Source organism: Neovison vison, chromosome 7, assembly GCF_020171115.1.
Source record: "Neovison vison isolate M4711 chromosome 7, ASM_NN_V1, whole genome shotgun sequence".
NCBI classification, from domain to species: domain Eukaryota; kingdom Metazoa; phylum Chordata; class Mammalia; order Carnivora; family Mustelidae; genus Neogale; species Neogale vison.
In genome coordinates, this window is record NC_058097.1 from 27,963,081 (window position 1) to 27,986,409 (window position 23,329).

The following is a 23,329-nucleotide window of genomic DNA, read 5'->3' on the forward strand; positions in this document are numbered from 1 at the left end:
TTCTGGATTCTGCCCACCCCATCATCAGCGCCTGAATCAAAATGACAGAGCCAAACCAAGGGCCATACATACACAAGCAAGGGACGACTGCCCAGGCTGGTGACCTTGGCTGCTTACTGGAATCACCCGGGGAGCTTTCAAAATACTCGTCTCCAAGCCCCACCTCGAAAGATTGTTCTTCAACGCATCCGGAGTGGGACTCAGCCGTCAGTATTCCTCAAGAGCTCTCCCTGTGATTCTGAATCACGGTCCGGACTGAGAACCCCTGTGACACTCAGCAGTACTTAAACATCTTTATATATCTCTCTATTCCTTTATATACCAAATAACTGATCACTCTATGCTCCCCACCCCCACACCTATTTTTGCTCCTTCGCTTACGTTTCTTCTGTCCACAGTTTCGCAAAAGGAACAACAACAACAAAACATTCCTAGCTCTGAGGCAGGGCAAGACATGACACGAGCCAGCCAACGTGCATTGGGCAAGCCCGATTTTGTATGAAACGCGTGGAAGAATGATTGAGACTGACATCTTGGGCTACGGGTCCACCCTTCATTCCCCGATGCCCTGACCCTCTTTACAAATACATCAAAACAAAACAAATTTGCTGCGTGCTTATTTTACTAGAGAAGCAGGACTAAAGAATTCTGGAATTTCAGACAGTCGCTCCATTGTTAAAAACTTATATATACTTCCCTTACGTGAAATTGCTTCTTTTCTCATTTCTGAACCTGTTTCTATACAGTTAAATAGGCTTCCAGGAAAACACTTTTTCTTTCTCTTTTTTTCTCTCTCTTTTTTTCGTAATGGAAAGACCAGATGTGAAATTAAGAGAAAAACAGATTCTGAACTTCCCTCCTCCTCACCTTTTTTAAAGGGAAAAACAGATCTCTTGAGGGCTTTCTTGATTTACTCCAGGGTTTTCTTTTTTCAAGATTTCATTCTCAATGACAACAAGTTTCCTGCTCCTTGGAATTTGCTCACCAAATAAGCAATGCCCTATTAAAATCTATTCCAAGGGGGCTGTGCCCCACACCCCCCAACCCCATACATAGATCTGTACACATCCAGTATCTCACAGAGCTGACATACAAACCACTCAGAACATTTCTCATTAAAAAAAAAAAATCTGTTTTAATTGAGCACCAAAGGGCAGTCCTAGTTCAGAAGCATGCAGGGAGATATATGAGCTCGCAGGAAATGACAACTCTGGGACAGGGCATCCGCCGCCGTGGGGATGGGAGGGCGAGGCTGTCGGGAGTCCCGTCCTCGGGGAGGGGCCGGCTTCAGGAATACATGGTCAGTTGCAGCCAGTCTTGGAGCGACACTTGAACCAGACCGTCTGCGTCCCTATCCAGGGATCTGAAGGCACGGAACATGGCATCCAGGCGGACCAGGCAGCTGATGAAGTTGTTGAAATCCATGCTGCCGTCCTCATCGGCATAGCGGCGGACGATCATTTGGTAAAGCTGCTCGTTTAGCTGGAAACCCGCTGCCTGCAGGGCCTCGCGCAGCTGGGAACGTCCCAGGAACCCAGAGCGGTCCCTGTCATACTGCCTGTAAACACACTGCCACTTCTTGATGTTGTTCCAGAGGTATTTAAATTCTTCGAAGCCCAGCTTGCCGGTCGTGTCACTGTCCATCACGGACACGATGCTCCGGCAGGTGTCAAGGCTAAAGCCGTCGGTCTTCAGGTCCTTGTGCTTGGAAAGGACTTTGTTGAGAATATTCATCAGGTCGGTGGCACCCACCTCCATGTCCGGTCCCGCCAGCTGGGCAAACTGCTGTCGAAACCGACGAACTTCCTCACTTTCATTGGCCTCCACGGTCGTGAAATGCTGCTGAGTGGGAGGCGGTTCTGGGGTGTACTGAGCTGCCGCGGCCTCGCTGATGAAATTCACGATTCCTCCAACGATCCCTCCGATATTTCCTCCTCCTCCTCCTCCTCCTCTTCCCTGACCGCCTCCTCTAAGAAGGCCTCCAAGAGCTTCTCCCAGGCCTCGATCGGCCCCTTCCAATAAAGCCTTTGCAAGAAACATGCTTTTGGTTTGACAAGCAAGTGTGAAAGCTACTGGTGTCTCAGAGGTGGTGTGGAGAGAGTTGAAATGGAGTCTCATTAGCTTCCAGGTGGAAGAACTGGCTTTTCTGTACCTGCTTCCAGGGGACCACGCCCCATAGTGCTGTCTCCCCTCCTACTGAAAGCCTGACTTCCATTAGGTCCTAGCACCTGCCTGTTTTTAGAGGGCCTCAAAATATTCGTGAGTCATTGTGCATATGACAAATTATAAGAAATACTATTTTAAATGTAATATATTAAAATACACATTCACACCTTTCTCTACATCACTGATTTCTCAGCACCTGAAAGATGATAGGTGTTTTCCCAACCGGGGAAGCTAAGTGACTCCAAGATATCAAGAATTTCTTTACTAAGGAATATTTATTGTTAGTGCAGAATGGGATTCTTGGGCATTGGAGGCTGTTTCTCCGATCCCTTTCTTTTAGTGAAGATTCCCCAAATCCAATGCTCTTAAGAAAAACCTGGAAGGGAAGGTTTTAAGATGCAGGGTCCCCCGGTCCCATCCTCACAGAGTCTGACTCTATAGTCTGCTGTGGCTCTAAGGATCTCCATTTCTGGAATTATTTTTGGAGTATAACAGACACATAGAAAACCTTACAAGTCACAACTGGAGAGCTCGGAGAAGTTCACATAACATACACACCTATGTGATAACAGCCAGATCAAAAGATAGAATATGGCCATATGCTAGCACCTCCTCCTGCTTTCTAGTTACTCTTCCTTCCCCAGGGTAACCATTATCTCAACATCAAACACCATCAACTGATTGCCGTGCCCTGAACAAATGGAACCAACCAGTAGAGACTTCTCTGCGTCTTGTTTTTAAAAATTTAAATGTTTTGAATTTAAATGTCTAGAAACAGGGGCACCTGGGTGGCTCAGTGGGTTCAAGCCTCTGCCTTTGGCTCAGGTCATGATCCCAGGGTCCTGGGATCGAGCGCCATGTCTGGCTCTCTGCTCAGCAGGGAGCCTGCTTCCCTTTCTCTCTCTCTCTGCCTGCCTCTCTGCCTACTTGTGATTTCTTCTGTCAAATAAATAAATAAATAAATAAATCTTATAAATAAATAAATAAATAAATAAATAAATAAATAAAATGTCTAGAAACTGTGGTGAAGTACACGTAACATGGAATTTACCGTCACAACTGTTAAGAGTTCAGTTGCGTGGCATTAGGTACATTCATATCATTGTGCAACCATCACCACTGTCCATCCCCAGAAGCTTTCTCAACTTCCCAAATTGAAGCTCTGTTGCCATTAAACAGGAACTCCCTGTTCCCTCCTCCTGCTAGGCCCTGGCAACCCCCGTTCTACTTTCTGACTCTATGAATCTGACTGCTCTAGGGACCTCACATCAGTGGAACCACATAGGATTTGTCCCTTTATGATGCGCTTCTTTCACCTAATGTAATGCGTTCTGGGTCCTTCCGTGTTATAGCAGGTGTCGGGATTTATTTCCTTTTTCAGAGCTAAATAATATTCCACTGTATGTATAAGAAACATTTGGTTTATCCACTTGTCTATCGGTGGATGCTTGGGTTGCTTCTACCAGAACTCTCAGATCATATAGAGTAATTTGGTTTTTAAGTTTTTGAAGAATCACCATACTGTTTTCCACAGTAGATATTATATATTCCTACAAATAGTGCACAGGGGTTCCAATTTCTCTACAGCCCAGCCAACAGCCTGCCCTTCCTTCCTTCCTTCCTTCCTTCCTTCCTTCCTCTCACCCTTCCCTCCCTCCCTTCCTCCCTTCCTGACTGGCCATCCTAATGTGTACGAGGTGGTAATATCTCATTATGCCCACTTCACAATAATTCAATCTCACTTGTTAAGTATGAGGACTTGGATTCAGTGTTTAGGAGATGAAGGCAAATACATTATTAGGGTTGCTGTGCTCAAGGATTGGGAACACCCACTAAAAACTAGTCGTAATTATAACGTGATATCTATATTCACATTTCTACTATTTTTTTTTAAAGATTTTATCCATCCACTTTTCAGAGAGAGAGGGAGAAAGAACACAAGCAGGGGGAGCACTAGGGAGAGGGAGAAGCAGGCTCCCCACTGAGCAAGGAGCCTGATGTGGGACTCGGTCCCAGGACTCTGGGATCACGACCTAAGCCAAAGGCAGACACTTAACTGACTGAGCGACCCAGGAGTCTCCCACATTTCTATTAATACCAAACTATTACATTTGTATATAGTATTCTTTGGTATTTAAGTTTCACAGAATTCCTCTGAAGGACAAAGTATTTGTGATAAGGACAGAAAGAGTCAGGGAAGATGAGCTACTGGGGATATGTGGTGTGCTCTATTATCCAGGACTGCGGGTACCCAAAAAAGGAGTGATGAATTCTGCCAAGGAGAACACTGACCTACACAAGAGATAACGTGCAGGCCTGATTATGAGCCAAGCCAGAGCTTTCTGAACAGACAAGGGATGTGAAGGGAGAGCACAGCAAAAATGCAGAGCTCAAGGATGTGTGGTCGTTAAGAAACACTGCAACGTGATGACGGTCCGTTCTGGGCTCAACAGCAGAGAGAGGCAGATCCGCAGAACGGACTTGGGCTGGAAAGGGCTTTGAACTAACGGCCGCGTGATGGTCGGTCTCTCAGTGGGAACTCTCTAGGCTCGAATGTGAAGTCAAAAGGAGAGAAGATGTGAAATTACACTGTAAGCTGTACAATTTCTAGAACTGAACAACCACCCTTGTAGTAGCTATTATTAGGGAGGGAGCAGCAGCTGGGAGACCTTGCTCTCTTCAGGGCACGGGAGCAATGTCTCCCCCCACCACACCCTGTGGTTTGTGTAAAACTCTCCAACCACTCGTTTTATGACACAATGACTCCAATAACTGGTCTTTTGGGCACAATGAAATGGCCTCTGTGAACACCAAAGGCCAAATGTCTTCCTTCACCACACAGAAGAAAGCGCCCCAAGAGGACTGTCCTCCTTTTAGGGGATCACAAGGCCATCAGGCCTCAGACAGATGTAAACCCATTCACAGGAGCTGCTCTCGGAGGACATTACAAGGGATTTGTTTTTATAATATTGCAAATTAACTTGATAGCAACCACTGCCACATAAAACAAGCCTCCTCGTGCCCAGCTGAAGTGGTTTTCCCTGAGGTTTAAATCCAATTCCTCTCACTTATTTCCTATGAAGATGGAGGGCATTTGGCTAATAGTTTCTCATAAGCCATCTTGGAATAAAAGACTCTTATTAGATTAACAAACCTTTTCTTCTCTGGACCATTGACTCCCCCGAGGCTATTTATTAGAACATTAATAACATCTTGGGTTGCCATCTGGGGGAACTCTACTGTCCAGACTGGGATGGAAAAAGAGTAGGGGAAGAGGACACATCTGATGGATGTGAAGGGGGAAAGTTACTGAATATAAAAAAGTAAAGAGAGAAACATGAACGCTAGTAGCCACATTCCTTATAAAGGCCTCAAGTTAAAAACAACCTGAATGTCCACCAACTGGTGCATAAATAAAACATGACATTTCAGGGCACCTGGGTGGCTCAGTGGGTTAAGCCTCTGCCTTCGGCTCAGGTCATGATCCCAGCGTCCTGGGATTGAGCCCCGCATTGGGCTCTCTGCTCAGCAGGGAGCCTGCTTCCCCCCTCCCTGCTCTCTGCCTACTTGTGATCTCTTTCTCTGTCAAATATAATATAAAATCTTAAAAAAAATACAATGTGTCCATATAACAGAGTACTTTTTGGCAAGTAAAGAGGACAGATCACCTATACATGTACAGCATGGGTGAACGGCAAAAACTTTAGGCAAAGTAGTCAGAATCCAGACACAGGAGACCATCTACTGTACGATTCCATTACATGAAACGTCTGGAAAAGGCAAATCCACTGAGACCGAAAGTCTCTCTTCTAGACCGGGTCTCGAATCAAACTAAAGGACTTACAACCCTGCTGTGGTTGCCTAGGGCTGGAAGAAAGCTGGTGGCAGGATCTAACCCTTAATGCCACCAGGGGACTCAGTGGGGTGCTGGAAATGTTCTCAAGTTGATTTATGGGGATGGTTGCACAACTTGGCACATTCACTCAAAAAATCATAGAACTGTAGGTTTGAAATGGGTGAGCGATAGGAAGTATAAAAAATGCCCCAAGAACCCGTGTGTGTGTGTGTGTGTGTGTGTGAGAGCCAACAATGCAGGTGGAAGTAAAAAGGATACGGACCAGCCGTTCTAGTTTCAGTCCTACAACTAACCAGCTGTGTAGCCTCGAGCACTCACTTCCTCTCTCAGGCTGGCTGCCTTCTGCAAAATGAGGAAGGTGGGCAGTTGGATGTGAAAGGTCCCTTTAGCTCTAGAATTCGGGGAGTCTAGATCCTCACATGTCCTGAAATGGTGGTGGTGGCATTTCCTTTCCTTCTCCAGCCCAAGTGTTCTCATGCTGTACATTGAATGAATTTAACCTTCCTTTTTCTTGGGTATGGTTCCACCCCTTTTAAGGATATACCCTTATCCCCGCTTTGACTTATCGTCTGGTTGAGTCTGGTTCTCACAAGTATTCTGGGTAGCATCCTATCAAGTATGGCATGGAGGACAGACATTGCTCACTTGTGCTTATGAAGAAAAAGTTAAGCTTTAACTCCTGCAGCCTCCTTCCTGTTCCTTCTAAGCATCTCCCAATTTTTACCTCAAGAGGGAGATTTCTCATGTAACAACACTCGGTGAGAGAAAATACTGTAATGGGCAGAATGGAGGAGCTAAGTCAACCTGGGACATGGACAGGAAATGGTCAGACACACAGGACCACCGAACATTTAGGACAACGCGTACAACAACATAGAAAAACGAGTACAGCCTTTTTCTGTCAATTGCTTCATGTAAGTTATGGGTAGATTTCACATAACAAATGCTGATGAACTGAGATTGCAATCAATAGTTCTCTTCACATGAACTATGAAATACTATATTACAAATCAAACCTGAACTGGAAACTTAAAGGATAGAAGACTTAACTGTTCGTTACTGTTCACCTCTGCCACTGAAGACAGAAAGCAGCCACAGGCAATACATAGACAAATGGGCATGGGTGTGTCTCAATAAAACTTTATTAGCAAAACAGGCATTGGCAACAGGTATCTGGCCCAATCCGCTGTAGTTTGCAGACTGCTGCTCTGTTTCTGAAGCTGATGAAAACAAAGCAGGTTGGTAAAGTTTAAGGACTGATAGATGGACTGTAGTCAGTCCTTAGAGTGACAACCGTTTAATTGGTAGGGAACCTCCCATCTGATTTAAAAGTAATCCTCTAAATCTTTCTTCTTGTCTTCTCTCTCTGCCTCTGGCTGATACCCTCCCTAGTTTCTACTGGTCTCATACTATTTGTCTTCACAGACTAGACAGACTCCTTTCTAACTCCTCAGCTACATATAGTGTAGCACGAGCTCATGCCTTTTTTCCAATAACATTGCAAAACAGACCATCACCTGATAAAATTTAGATAAGAGGTTGTTCTTTCCATTCTGTAAAATAATTTTGAAAACCGTCACAATTTTCCCTCTCTCGGCCTTCTAACGTGTATTTAGTTCTTCTGGCATTTACTACATCCTTTGTTTAACTGTTAGGCAGGAAAAGTGTGTGTGCCTTAGCACTTTGATAATCCAGCATTTTCGGCTATCGTAAACTTCTGTAAATCTTTTACTACCGTTTCACATTATGTGGAATGAATGCGTCTCTTTATCCTAAGTTCTTTCCTGCCTGCCTAGTTCTTGGTATTAGTTCCAGCATGAAGTCCTGAGTGCCAAGAATAACAAGAATCTTTGCTTGCCCCTTCCTGTTGGAGAGGGCAGGGTACTATAGCGTGCAGATTTTCTGCTTGTGCTGAGAGTTGGGACAGGGTACTTTCATGGCTTAGGTGACTGCGGGAAAATGGAGAAATCTTTCTCAGTGGGCTATGATGAACTTTTCTCTTCGACTGTACGAGCTGCCCTGAAAGTTTTGGACAATAAGTGCTAAAAAAGTAAAAAAATATTTACTATCTGGCTCTTTACAGGAAGAGTGTGCTGACCCCTAAACGTGGCTTGGTCATCAGTGCGTGGGCATACGGGTGTTGATGAAATGTTAAACTGAGTCTATCAGGAGGTACAGTTAGAGGAGATGGAACTTGCCACTAGTAAGAGGTGAGAGGCAGGTAACATGGTGCCTAGTCAAGCCAGCACCAGGGGCGAGCTGTGTCCCGAAGCATTTGAGGGCTCTGTCTTACAGGTACATCGGAGACTGCTGACTCAGGAACACAGCTCTGAAGGAGGGCTCAGGGGACAGGCTTGCTGTCACAAACATCCTGAGACATGGTTAGAACCGGAAAAATGACTGTGTTATAATGACTTCGGGTTAGTTAGCGATGTTTCTTAATCCCATTAAAGAAGCTTCAATCCCTTCCGGAGTGCTGGCAAAAAGTCTCGTATTTAAAACTGAATTAATGAATATAAAAAATGGGCGCCTGGGTGGCTCAGTGGGTTAAGCCGCTGCCTTCGGCTCAGGTCATGATCTCAGGGTCCTGGGATCGAGTCCCGCATCGGGCTCTCTGCTCTGCAGGGAGCCTGCTTCCTCCCCTCTCTCTCTCTCTCTGCCTGCCTCTCTGCCTACTTGTAATCTCTCTCTGTCAAATAAATAAATAAAATCTTAAAAAAAAAACTGAATTAATGAATATAAAAAATGTCAAGACACCGCTGTTTTAAACCATTGTCTTAGCCTTAAGCTCTGACTCATCTGGACATCTGACCCATCCAATGCGGAGAATTCAGGATACGTCCATAAAAAATAAAGAATTAAAATTCAACGCAAAGATAAAAACGTTCGTTTATCTTTTTCAGAGAGATAGGATCTCTCCAAAGGCAATCAATGATCCTAAAAACTAGGGAACTACGCCATGTTTGGGATGGCGAATGTTATGTTTTTGTCGGACCTTACTTGTCATCAGATTCCCCCAAGAACTTGAAAGGACATGTCAGGATGTCAGCAGGAGCTGAAGAGACAGTGTATTTTTTAGGAACAGACTGAGACAAGACCATTATGAAGTCTTTCTAGACCAGCCAAGACTGTACATGGGAAGCAGGAGCTAGGGAATGTGGAGAGATTTTCAGGTCTTTGTCCCATCCCCCAAATCCCAACACAACCTCATTAGTCTTGGGGGAAGACAGAGAGGCTGAGGGCAGCTGTCGGCACTGCAAACATTCACAGCTGTTGGAAGCCCCAGAGGAACACCCCGCCCTTTCTCATTCCCACCCTTCCTCCCCTGACCCCCCACCCCTCATTAAGCATAGCGTTTAGCAAGATAAGCTACTCGGAGAGAAGCAAACTGGCATTACTGAACTTCTCATCTTTCCCGTGGAACATTCCCCAGCTAGATGACTTCAAGAGACGGAGAAAACAAGCCTAGCCTGGGAGTTATGTGGGTATGTGCCCAGGGCGTGGCAACAATTGCCTAATTCACCTTCTCAAAACAAAGCCCATCTTCACAGGCACAGACATGCAGAAAGGTTAGAGACGGAAAAGGAAAGAAAGACAGACAAAGACAGAAAGGGGAAAGAGGAAAAAAAGAAAGGAGAAAAGGAAAGGAGAGAAAGGAAGGTCCCATGCATGAGTCCCTCATTCTCCAGCCTATTTTCTCAACGTTCCAGTATGTTGGAGATCAAAAGAAAAGTTGCTGGAAAGACCATCTCGCGGTCTCCGGTGAGAGCCAAGTCACACTATACAAAGTCACACGCATGGTTGTAAGTGGCGTGTGCACTGGTGGAAGCTGTCCATGCAGAAATGTGATTGGCCAACTTCGCTGCCAAAGCTCGCTGTATCCTCTAGTTCCGAGTGAGTCAACCCGGCTAACTGGGGGTTATTTTAATCCTTGTCCCCTCCCTTCCCTACTCCCAAATCTTCCCATCCTTAAGATTACCAGAGAAACGACAGAGATCATCAGCCACTGAAAGACAGAACAGGTGTCCTAACGTTCATGGAATTGCCAGCAATGACACTTTGACACCTGAAAAGGGACGGCAACCTCCACAGATACAATTTCCAATTTTGATGGAAAATCCTGATGAACCGGACGTCTGAGATCTGGTCTGCGTTTCCTCCTTAGCCCTCGTTTCATGTCCCATTCCCCTATCTCCTGTCCTTGTTTGTTGATCCCTGTCATATTCCTTCCTGTCACCAAGTTCATATTTATAGAAGCTTCGTGTAAAATTACTTGCCTGGTTTCTGGAGCCAAAAAGGAAGATGGGACAACATGAAGCTCACAGAGAGACTGGTAATAGTAAGAAGTGCTTCTATTTCCCCAACTTGCGCGGTTATAGCCAATAACTTACTTCTCCTTTCTTCTAAACCTTCATTACACTTTCTAGCAGTGGCACACGACTGTTTCCGGGACAAGGGACAAGGGAAGATGGTCTGTGTGCTGCAAGCAAGCCAAGAACAGGGGACCAGGCACTCCAGAGAGAAGAGGATTGCTCCCCTGCATCAGGTTGAAGGATGGTTTGTCTCAGAGGTCAGAGAATGAGTCATTAGGATCGTGAGTACCCAGTGCTCTGGGTAAAGAGAGAGAGAAAAAAAAAGTGTCCTGGTTTCTGTCATCAAGCTATGATTTCTTTGCAAAATCTTTTCCCAGTGGTCCACAGAGAACCGAGACTTCTGGAGCCAGCCAGGATGGAAAAAGCCCGGGCGAGCCCATCTCTCCTTTCAATTACAATTAGAAATTCTAGTCAAAATACAAAAGGCAACCACCTGTGGACAAACTGCCACAGAAGGAGGATTGGTGAGGAGAGCCAAAACTAAAGAAAAGTCAGTAAGGCAGATAACCACGGAGGACTGAAGGCAGCAGGACCTCATTGCTAACCTGTTGAAAGGGAAGGACTCTCGAGTCAATGCTATTCACAACAGAAATATCCTTTAAGGGAGCACCTGGGTGGCTCAGTGGGTTAAGTCTCTGCCTTCGGCTCAGGTCATGATCTCAAGGTCCAGGGATCGAGCCTCGCATTGGACTCTCGGCTCAGCAGGGAGCCTGCTTCCCCCTCTCTCTCTGCCTGCCTCTCTGCCTACTTGTGATCTCTCCGTGTCAAATAAATAAATAAATAAATAAATAAAAAGAAATATCCTTTAGGAATGCATGCAAAGTTAAGTCATTCTCAGATAAGACAGTAACAAGATCACAATCCTAAGTCTGCACCCCCAGGGAAACGAAAGCCTAGATTTACAAAAAAAACCTACAGAAGAATATTCCTAGTTTGTATTCATCATTGCCTCAAACTGGAAACAAACTGAAATGCTCCTCCACTGGGGACTGGGGACTCCGAGAATGGGGGCGTCCATACAACAGAAGGCCAGTCAGCAAGGAAAGGGGACACATTGTTGATATGTGCAACTGCATGGCCTAATTTCAGATGCATTATGCCAAGTGAAAGAAGCCAGATTCAGAAAGGTCTACACTATCTGATTCCATTTACATGACATCTACAAAAGGCAAAGCTACAGAGGGGGAGTGATTGCTGGGGGTAAAAGGGAGGGCAAGGATCTCACTACAAAGGGGGTGGCTACAGCTGTTTCTTGCAGGTGTTCTGTATCTTGAATGGAGTTACATGTCTCAGTTCATTTACCAACACTCGTAATACTGTCACCAAAAAAATATTGTCAACTTTATACATTAAAAAAACACATTAAAAATTGAGAGCTTGAAATCTTGATACAGCTTTCTCAGGGAAACTTTCTGACAATTCAGTTATCTCACTGCTCGTACTTACATCCTCATAAGCAGAAAATCATACCTCTAATATAATGGCGAATGGTCAAGTTTACTTGCAACCTTTGTCATAAAACGTTACTTGAAAATAAAATCCATTTGGTCCTCACATGTCTTGGGGGCAGTCCAGAAGCCTTCAGGATAGGCTAATACCACCTCTGTCATCCATGAATGAATTTTGACATAAAGACTTAGGTTCTTGGGGCACCTTGGTGGTTCAGTAGGTTAAAGCCTCTGCCTTCGGTTCAGGTCATGATCCCGGGGTCCTGGGATCGAGTCCTGCATTGGGCTCTCTGCTCAGCAGGGAGCCTGCTTCCCCTTCTCTCTCTGCCTGCCTCTCTGCCTACTTGTGATCTCTGTCTGTCAAATAAATAAATAAAATCTTTTAAAAAAAAAAAGACTGGGCGCCTGGGTGGCTCAGTGGGTTAAGCCGCTGCCTTCGGCTCAGGTCATGATCTCAGGGTCCTGGGATCGAGGCCCGCATCGGGCTCTCTGCTCAGCAGGGAGCCTGCCTCCTCCTCTCTCTCTGCCTGCCTCTCAGCCTGCTTGTGATCTCTCTCTGTCAAATAAATAAATAAAATCTTTAAAAAAAATATTTCAAAAAAAAAAGACTTAGGTTCTTGCTAGTTATAGAAGCCTTTCCAATTCTATATTACAAATGTAGTTTTATGGTCACACTATTTATTTCTGACCTGGTGTTTAAAACAACTAGATATCATCATAATTGTTGCAACACACACACACACACACACACAATTATATTACTACTGCTACTACAACTTAAGAGGGAAAACCAGATCATGAAATTAAACTTGGGCTCAGTCTTGCTTCCTCTAACAGTCACCTGCCGAGTTTTTCTAATGACCTACTGATTTATGCTCCCTGGAGAACGGCAGAGTAAAGATGTTTGGGCGCTAGAGACGACATTGGAACGTACCCTGTCAAAGAGTGCAAAGAGTTGTCTCAGGACATCTGAAACAGGCAGCTTCAAATACTCCGCAAATTCTTCAATTCCGATTCGTCCTCCTTTTGAAGAACTTGCGATTACTGCGTACTCGTCCAACTGCTTACGAACACCATCCCAGTCTAACCTAGACAAACAAAGACTCATGAACACGTGTGGTCAGCCTTTACCACCCACATGGACATTTTAAGAATGGTGTTTGAGTCACCGTCTGAAGGAACGGTATCTTAAGTGTTACATCTGGAAATGAGAATAAAATGGGTATTTCAGAGTACTTATGGAATGTGCACACAGGCTTCTGACTTTTTTGAAGGATATTAGTGAGACTGTAGTTTTCTCAAAGACCTAAGGAAGAGTTAAGTAACTGAGAACAGGAGCAGTGTGGGGAAATAAGAAATGACTTTGTGAAAAGAAAATAAGAAATCGTATTTGAATCTAAATATTACTTAGTACTTATTGGATTGTTTAAAAAAAGATGCAATTCTAGGGGCGCCTGGGTGGCTCAGTGGGTTAAGCCTCTGCCTTCGGCTCAGGTCATGATCCCGGGGGGCCAGGGATCGAGCCCCGCATCAGGCTCTCTGCTCAGCGGGGAGCCTGCTTCCCCTTCTCTCTCTCTGCCTGCCTCTCAGCCTACTTGAGATCTCTGTCTGTCAAGTAAATAAATAAAATCTTAAGAAAAAAAAATATGCTATTCTTGCTTTTAAAAGTTTCTAGGCTGATGATGAATTCGCATTGCACAAAATGTTGGGATAGGGAGATTCATTAGATGACACACGTTTCCTCCAAGCGAAGTTCTAGAACACGGAAACACCATAATGCCAGAAAACGTACCATAGCTCACATCACATCCTGTCTTTGTCTTGTCCAATTAAATAGGTGACCTAACACATGCTGCTTTCTTCTGTATCTGATTTCAGTAACTATCTAAACTTTTCAAATGAATCAAATTACATGAATATTGTGAATATAATATCAACCATGCTTGTTACTTAGAAGATACGAATCCCATTTGCTCTATCAGTTATCAAAATATTATCTCCCAATATTGACCTTTAATATAATAACCAGTTCTGCAGCTCTCTCCTTGGGAGGATGCCAAAGCCTACAGAATCAATATATTCTGCAAATCGATATATTCTGAAAACAGAATGAACAGTAATAAGGGAATCGGGTGTGATACCTTTCAATAGCAGATGGTTCAAAGGGGTTGTTTATAAAGGTACAAAGAAGGGGTTTTGCCTTAAAAAAAAATGCACCCTGAAGAGAAAGGAGATTGAGGGTAAGTATTTAAGGGGTCGGAGGGTCAGAATTGCTCCCCTACAAATCAATGAAGACTTCACACGAGGTCTGACCGCCACCTGGCAGGACCATCTAATTAAGTCATCCTTTTTGAAAGGGGGCAGCAGGACAGACTGACTGCTCTGAGACACTTCTGAGAAGGGCAGATCTGTGCTGGTCCACACCGACTATCTCTTGGGCTCCTCCTATGACCAGCACCCATGCTTCTGAGTTAACCATTCTTTCTTTTTTCTTTCTTTTTTAAAGATTTTTACTTATTTATTTGACACAGAGAGAGAGATCACAAGTAGGCAGAGAGAGTGAGAAGCAGGCTTCCCGCTGAGCAGAGAGCCCGATGCGGGGCTTGATCCCAGGACCCTGGGATCATGACCTGAGCCGAAGGCAGAGGCTTAACCGACTGAGTCACCCAGGCACCCCCTGAATTAACTGTTCTTGAAAAAAAACACAACTAGGTGAACTACATAGGAGATGAAATCACAGTCCTGGTTTCCTTAATATAAAACCCGTGGGTTCTAGAGCCACAGGGTCTAGAATAAATGCTCTAGAGCTGAGCATGAATGAAACCAGAGAAAAGAAACAAGACGTCAAATCTCTGGGGGGTGCCTTTATGAAAGTATAGCAATTTAAAAACATACTTACTTCAATTTCTGGCTTATTTTGGTAAATTCCACCAACCCAGCCTCCATAGGCAATGTCAGCTGTCCTGCTGAGATCATTAATCTGCAGTCTTCGTAGGTATGGTCTGTTACTGGAATTCCCAAAGCTCTAAGAGGCATTCAAAAGCAAACAAATTCAATTTTTTTTTTTTTTTAAAGGCAATGATTTTTTCATCAGGCCTAAACTGGTCAACAAACAACAGTAAATGGAAAGTAGTTACTACTTTTCAAGGCAGTAGCTTTGGCTTATTATTGCCAAAGAGACATACTTTTCTGCACAGACTTCCTGTGGCCGAGTTAATTCCATTCTGTCTGCAAGCTTTGGTCGGCTGGTCATTTTGTTTTGTGTTTTAACTGGGACCGTGATACTAGCTGACTTCAGCTTGAAGCTAGCTTCAATCGCTAGCTTTTTCATCTCTCAAACCTGGAAATCATTACTTGCTACATAACAGTCTTCTGAAAATATGAAAGAGAACTGAGAATAAGCTCATTAGTTCTTCCAAACCTAAACATCGTCCATCCTCAAAGGAGGGCATGATCCCTCCTGCTCAGAGGTCTAATAACTTGATTCGAAAAAAAACAGATATTAACAACTTGAAAAAACACTAAGTCCTGAGAAAAAAGCCTGTGCGGTACCCAAAATAATTTCCTGAAGGTTCCTTTTCACAGAACTTTTATTCACAGATACTCAGTGTGAATCCTAAAGTTCTGTCTTAAACTATTTTTTTGATTTTGTTGAATCACTGTTAAGAATGTTACATTTTCAACAGATGCAGTAAGAACAATTTTTTTTTCTATCTACAACTATAGGCTGTTTTTGATTTAAAAATATTTTGGTATATGAATATTTTTATTTGGGAAAATAAACATTTTAAATATTTCAGGAATTTATAATTTATAATCCTAGACAGTAGAGAAGCCCTTTAAGAGCTTGGGGTTTGGGTAATAGGGAACGTGGATTTGAGTCCCAGCCCAGACCCTCACTACCTGCTATGATCTTAGGCAAACGGTATCTCCCTCTGAGTCTCAATTTCCTTGCTTGGCTCCAAGAGTTGCTGTGAAGATTATGTTAGATAACCTGAGTAAATGGCCCGGCACACTACTGGGTAAATATTCATGATGAGTCACATAACACTGCTAATTTGCATCTTTCTATTTTCAAATGCTTCTGTCATGTACTTTTCCTCCGTGAGACTCATGATCACCAAAATCAGGAGAAAGGCAAGGCAAAGACTTTAACTCCGACTTTAAATACTAGGAAAAGGAGCCACAGACGGCCTTGTCCATGGTTATGTAGCTAATCGAGGTCTTTCTTCCTCTTTATTTAAGGCCCTTTTTGCCTCCATGCCTCCAAATTCAGAAAAAGCCTGCCTAATCAACCTGCCACGCTGTTTGATAGACATCTTTTGGGAAGTCCAACTTTCTGGTATGAATTCTCTCAATTCCTAAAATTGATCTTAGTCCCTAACTTTTGGACATAAGCTGGTATGGAAAGAGAAGAAGAAAGCAACTCAAAAGCAACTCAAAACAAATTTTGTAGCCAGTCTAGAAGCTGGGAAAATCAAGTACATGTAGTAAAAAAAAAAAAAAAGGTTTTGAGCATTTGAACACTTAAGACTGTTGTGAACATATAGTTATTCTGCTGTGAAATATGAATTTATGTATATGCTATCTTGTTTATAAAACCGAATTCAGCTTGGAAGCTAGATTCAGATTTCTCATTTGGATTTTTACTAGGCATATATACTACTGGCCTACCCGTGCCGAGCCCACTAACTGCAAAGAGAGGGGGGCTGCTGCCTGGTGTGGGGTGCACACTGGGAAGGCTCTTAGGGCTGTCTGGGTGGTAGGTCGGTACAACACTCATTCTTTCATTACAGGATGAAAGGTGATTTATCTAATCAGGATCATGGCCAGCTAAAACTCCTTGAAGTGCTGGAAAACATTTGCTTGATGTTTACAATTTACAAATTCTAAATTTACAGGCGTCCCTTAAAGGGGGTGACTTTCCTCCCTTTTCTGTGCATCTATTGCCTTCCCTTGCAAACTTTCCCCTTTGTGTGGCTATAATCACTAATGCCTTTGAAACACCCGGCCTTGGCAGCTCTGTGGAGACGGGGGCCCAGAAGGCGAGCCACGAATGTGTGACAGAGACAGGCCAGCTTAGAAGAACCCACTGCGGAAGTCAGTGGCTGGTCTCTCCTGCTTGTTGAAGCTTCCCTGCTCCCCTTCTGGCAAAGACCGGGGCTTTGAGTTTGGGGCTGCCTCTGGGGAAAATGTTTGTAGATTGTCTTTCTGACCACATATCCCAGGCACATTATTTTACTTACCAGAAGGAGGTAGGGAATGAGGCCATCAGGATGAAATGAAACAAAACAAAACAAAACAAAACACCCAAATCCTAAAACTACATGAAATGCCATTGACCAATCATTTAAAAACAATTTACTGATGGCGATTACATACAGACACTTACTCTGCCATTAAATTCCGGACTCTACCAGCAAAAAGGATGGGATCACTTTTTTCTTCATCGTTTGGTACCTGAACAGGCAGAAACTGAAAGACAAGCATTCCTTTCCATTACAACAGTGAGGCCTAGGATGCTACATGCTACATATATTAATTTATAAGCTAGCTATCATTATAGTAACTCTGCCCACCCCCCCCCCCCGCCGCCCTTCCGCCCCTTAGGTAATATGCTATCGTGGAAAGAACACTGTGCTGGGATTCAGGGGCTCTGCAGCCAAGCCCTGGGTCTTTCTGTGTGTTCACGAGGCTGTTCCTGGTCTTCTTCACTGTCGCCTGGACTCTGACAAGAGGGCGATGATCATCCACTTGCCCAGGTTGTGATGAGGACGAACTGAGCCACGACCCAGAATTCTGGAAGATGTAAAGCTGTAGGTAGGAAGACCTTCTTCTCCACACTGCATTTCCTAGCCCTCTGTGTGAAAACGTCAGTACAGGTAGTAGCTTGTCACTTATGGTTTATCTTCCCTACCCACTCCCGTGCAGGCCGCAGTTTATTGTTTGTTCAAATATCATGTTTTGTCATTTCTTCGGCTTTCTTTTAACCCTTAGTATGGGCTGTCTAGCTTTGGCCCAACACTGTGTTTTGCTTTATCGTTTTAAATCTTACTTTTTTTTTTCTCTACTTGATATTTGGTGGTGTCTCATTGGTTATATTTATAGTTTTTGAACATTAATGAGATTGTGGTGCTATATTTAAGTTCCGACATTGTTTTTGAGCACCTACCATTAACCCAGGCAAGATTAACAAGACTGTATTCCTGCTCCCAAAAAAGACCCATACTTTAAAAGACAGACCAACACAGCGTGTGCTAAGTATCATTACCCTCAATGACAGGGCTCAGAAGTTTCATTAAGTGAGCTTAGTGTTATACAGATCACATGGCCAGGGCTCAGCCCAAGTTCGGTCAGATTCTAAAACCCTTGTTTTCCCCACTAACCCATCCTTCCTGGAGTATGAGAGCGAGGGATAAGAAATGATTAATTTGGCTGGGCAGGGAAAAACAGCCAAAGAGACTTTACAGAAGAGCTAATACTTGATCTGGGATTTTTGAGGGTAAACATGATCTTGCCAGTAGCTACTGTTCATTGAATTCTAACCACGAACCAGGCACTGTGCTAGGCACTTTACATGCCTTATTTCATTTCACCAGTCCTCCCAATTTTTGTCCTTAGGATTGGGGTTCACAAAGATCAAATGATTTGCTCAAGTTTTCATGGCCCACTTACATTCAACAAATATTGCTTTGGTACCTACTGTATACCAGATGCTGCACTAAGCCCCAAAGGCAGGACAAGGAAGCTCCTACCATCAGGGAGCCCTCCGGGAGGTGGGGTAAGAAGTCATGACAAATGAGTCAAGTCCACCAGTAAAAACTATCATCCATTAGGCACCTACGGTGTGCTGGGTTATTTATAAGATTAATTCTCCACAATTCCTGGAGGCCAGCTTTACCACTTTCATCAACTGGGTGGAGAAGGGCTTGAAGAGGCTACTCCATGTAGCCAAGGCCACACCCCAGTGGCAGGACTGTGATTTGAAAGAAAAAGAAAGTTCTGTATAAATAACACCACTTCTGGACTCATGTGGACCTGTTTTCAAATCTTGTTAGTCACGTTAAGACGCCTCTGGGCAAGGGTGATTTGGAGATGAAGTTTGAGCAAGGGAGTGTGGTGACCAAGGCCAAGCTTTTGAGCGGAAATCTCCGCGGTAGGGAATGGTTGAGCCAAAGAGGAAAAGGCTAAGAGCAGGGAGTAGCCCGGGAAGCTACCGCAACCACTCGGTGAGAGAAGAGAGGGAGTGTGGATGCAGAGGACAGCAAGGAGGCAAGTGGCATTTTAGGATGACATGGATCTGAATCATGGGACAGCCTGCTGTGTGACACATACCGCAATGAACATTCTCTCCCAGGGGACCGGAGGGATGCTGCAGAAAATGCACTTGGCCTGGCTGTGGCCTTGGCTCTGCCATAAGATCCTGTAAAAGTCATTCAGCCCTGACAGGGTCAGGACTGAATCAGGTCTGAATCACTGAGGTCACTCAGTGCCCTCTCTTGCCGGATCAAAAAGTTTGGCTTGATGATTTCAAAGTCCCTCTCCAACTGGAATTCTGCATCTAGCTTTTCACTCAGCATCTACTCTTCAAGATGGAAAAATAAACTAAGCCACCAGAGGTCCCCACAATACTTCTCTATCCAGAGTAACAACAGATCTTTGCAAATCAGTATTTCTCAAAATTCCCTCCATCCTGTTCTAGATTTTCATCTCTTGTCTTTGCTTCATATGAAATCCAAGGAAGAAAATGGCATGTTAAAATAAATATTCATAAAGTCTCTAACAACATAATACGATAGTTTTAAGCCACTATATAATTCTTCATTAAAAAAAAAAGCCACATGATTGTTTGTAACATGCTTAATTTGTAGGTTATCAAAGCACACCCAGAAAACCCTGAAAAATAAATTGCTACAACTGTTAACCAATACAATGAGCTGTGGGTTTAATTCCTTTTAGTGCAGGTAATATTTTCCATAAAATAGTTTTTAATAACCCTCATATTGTACGGCATTTTGTTCTCAAAGAAAATTCCACGGAGAGTACAAAATAATTAAAAACCTGGATTTGACCCTCACGGGCCTTGGAGGCCCCCCATGCCTCCTGAGAAGCAATACAATGGAAATTCTCATAAAAAGTCACTTCTCCTCAGAGCAGATCTTGCCTTCTTTTTCACATTTCTATTTCATATGTGGTCATTTAAGGCTCAAAGCAAAACCACACCTTTTATTTGGGAAGGAAGATCGGCCGAAGGCAGAGGAACATGATTGCCATTGTCTACTACTGTCCCCTAACACATAGCTCGATACCCTAGTCACTTCAGGACCCCCAATTTTCCTTTCCACCTTCCTCTTCTCTCATTATCCCGAGTGACCACACAGATGGTTCATCTGACCTGTTGCTCTCACAGCCCCTTCATCTGGCCACATGGGTTCTCAGCTGTGCCTGGGACACAGAGACTATAACAATGACGATGGCGGCCATCTCCTCTGACGAGTTCTTGTTCACTTCTCTAACCCGGTCCCACACAGCTGTGAGAACCTGCTGGTCACTCTCAGGACCAGGCCTGTCCCTCTTCCTCCACTCCCTCCTGGCAACAGCTGGCTTCCTGTCTTCACTGGGTTTCCCTGTCAACCTTCTGTCACGTAGGATCTCCCTCTTCTGCCACATTCATGGCGCCAACCGCAAGCGGGTGATCACCTCTCCTGCTCCTTCCTTCCCACACAGTGAGAGACCACTGAGGGGTGCTAAAATGAAGGGCCGTGGTCTCATGGGTTGAGTCTACCACAAATTCATGCTATGTTCCACAGGGTCCTCACGGCTGCTTAAAAATTACATTATTTTCCCAAGACGACCATACTGCCTCCAGATTCAAAAGTGGTTCTGTTTGTTTTGTGGAAGGTCTTCCTTTATCTTCTCCACTCAAGCCAGTGTGCCCCCAGATGGGATCTTAATCCCGAGTCTGTTTCCTTTATGTCTCCGTGACACGCGAGGATCATGTGACTTGACCTGACCCTCAAGGCTGCTTGGGGTGTGCCTTTGGGACCTGCTGCCATCATAGTTTAATGTTTCGCACACAGTCCATGCTTCTAGGGGCCCAATTCTCCTTTCCCCTTAATGGCACTTCACGCTCAACTTTAGAAAGAAAATTGTGAAAGAATTCAGGACAAGCTATCTCATAACGTACCACTTTGGTGCACTGATTATTTTGAGGTAAAGGCACTTGAAAAATGGCAAATGCGGGGACAGGTTTTCTCTGAACTTCCCTTACCTGCCTCAAGTCAGCTCCTCCAAAAGGAACTCGGTTGTCATAAACTCCTTCCTAGGGGACCTTCATCAAACAGGGAGGATGGACTCTTATCCCAGGAGATGGGACTGGAAGGCGACATCATACCAAGATAGGGTTTACCACGCACTATCATAGCTCCCAAGCTATTCTTCCCAGGGTCCATCTGTCCTTCTTGATGTTCATGGACTTCCCCCTGAGCGGCCAACCTCTCCTTCCCCTTCCTCACCACTTTCTGGGGCATTCACTTTTTATCCCCCTGGATGCCTTTGTGTACATATTAAAAATGAATAAATCTGTATACTTTTCTCCTATGAATCTGCCTGTGGGGAGATCCTTTTATAGATCCAGCTGTGGAACCTAGGTGGGTAGAGGGAAGGCTCGCCTTCCCCACAAAGGCCCATGTGAATGTCTCCAATTCTTTTCCATCTCTCCTGAGACTGGCCCCCAGTGCCTCTGCCCTCTTCACTCGGGGGTGCGCTGGTCCTCTGCCTGCCGGCTCTGCACCATCGTGTCCCATATAAGGAGGCGGCTAACGGACGTGTTGCCCATAGGAACACCCCCTGCTGCCCTTCTGGTCCCACAGTGCTCCACCATCTCTCGGGCCATAGGCTACGCACAAGAAAAAGTCAGAATTCTTCAGCCTGTTTTGAAGGCGCTCAGATATCCAGAGCCAACCCTTCACAAGAATACTCGGGACCAGAAAAGCTGCTTTATTCATTGTTTCCTGACCACACTGAGCACATTCCTTTCTACTAAATAAATGCTTGTAAAAAAAGGAGAAAGACTGATGAATGATGTTACTACCAACAGCCTTTCCTTTCTCCAAGTAACAGAAAAGGATTTCATGAGTCGGTCTCCACAGATGTGCCTTTCTGGTTCTTCCCATGATTCTTCTGTGAAGGCTTCAAAAGAGCAAATGCGAACGAAGGAAGGTATTTGGGAACTAACATTTGCTGCTTTCTTCCCAAAAGGACAGAACAATTGAGATGGTGAGGGAAACAGAAGTGCAAGCTTATTGAACACCTACCCCGTGCTCCCACTTACGTCACCTTATTAAATGCTAACCACCCTAGAAAAGACGTGTTACATCCGATTTTCCCCGTGAGAACACAGGCTCATTTACTCAAGCACATACAGATCGGTAGCAGCAGAATTGGAACAAAACCCTAGCTAGTACTCTTTTTTTTTTTTTTTTTTAACAACACTCCATTTCTCGGGGTGCCTGTGTGGTACAGTGGGTTAAGCATCCAACTCTTGATTTTGGCTCAGGTCATGATCTCAGGGTCGTGGGACTGAGCCCCAGGTGGGTTCCATGCTCAGCGCAGAGTCTGCTTGAGATTCTCTCTCTCCCTCTCCCTCTCCCCCTCTTCCCCCACTCCAATCATGCAGTCTCTCAAAGAAAATAAAAATATAGATATAATGCTCCATTTCTCTGGTACTACTTAGAAATTTCAGAATTCTATCAAGTTCCAGATGAAATTAGTTTTGTTAGAACAAGTACATAAATGGGCATATATGGGTTTTGTGTGTATGTGTGTGTGTATTCATGTAATAAAGGCTTTCTAAAACGTCCATTCATTTTAAATTCAAAACTATAAGACAAATCATTTTCATGTGGTGGCTCTGAGTACAATGGAGACACAGCCTAAGAAGGAGGAAACAGACTGATGGTCGCCGTGAACGCCCTGTTCCCATTCATTAAACCAGTTGCTGCTCACATAATGCCTGATAGTCCAGTTTTGTGTGGATCCCCTCTCATGAGATACAACTAGCAGGCTGTTGATTTATGTCACATTTTGGGATGTTTCCTACTAGCTATCTCCTTTCTTCCTTATGCCCCTAAGCCATCTGCTTATAAAGGCATCCTTGTGATGTAGCTGGCCAATAAAAGAAACCACTAAAAGACACTTTAAACACACCCACTAGTCCACTATGACCCAGAGGATAACTTTCAGTAGAACCTTCTGTGGATACACGTGACCCCATTGTTCAAGGATGTCGGAAGATCAATTACAGAGGGCATGCGGTTTGGAAGTGATTATACTTTTAACATTCAAGAGTCAAGAAAATGACGGTCTTTTTGAAAATAAGTCTCTGTCGAGGAAGCAGAGAGGGAGTGGGGAGAGGAGATGAGAAAACACCCCTCAATAATACACTCCCTAGATTTTAGTGATGCAGTGATTCTGGGGACTACAGA

The 23,329-nt window shown here is 44.3% G+C and overlaps 2 protein-coding genes across 4 annotated transcripts in view; both read right to left on the minus strand.

Moving 5' to 3' along the window:
- The window catches only part of LPCAT2 (lysophosphatidylcholine acyltransferase 2), a 65,173-nt gene that overhangs the window by 14,136 nt on the left and 27,708 nt on the right, over positions 1-23,329 (minus strand). For 2 of the 3 annotated variants that reach the window (XM_044256122.1, XM_044256124.1), the window contains 3 exons: positions 17,236-17,318; positions 14,743-14,868; positions 12,778-12,931 (listed from right to left, as the gene is read on the minus strand). In XM_044256122.1, the coding sequence (XP_044112057.1) occupies positions 12,778-12,931; positions 14,743-14,868; positions 17,236-17,318 (363 nt within the window). The remainder of the gene's footprint in view (positions 1-12,777; positions 12,932-14,742; positions 14,869-17,235; positions 17,319-23,329) is intronic. The other variant, XM_044256123.1, reaches the window with a different exon arrangement.
- On the minus strand, positions 1,109-2,321 carry CAPNS2 (calpain small subunit 2). Its single transcript, XM_044256125.1, has one exon. It carries the CDS (start codon positions 2,116-2,118, stop codon positions 1,288-1,290), a length of 831 nt encoding a protein of 276 aa, XP_044112060.1. The 5' UTR covers positions 2,119-2,321; the 3' UTR covers positions 1,109-1,287.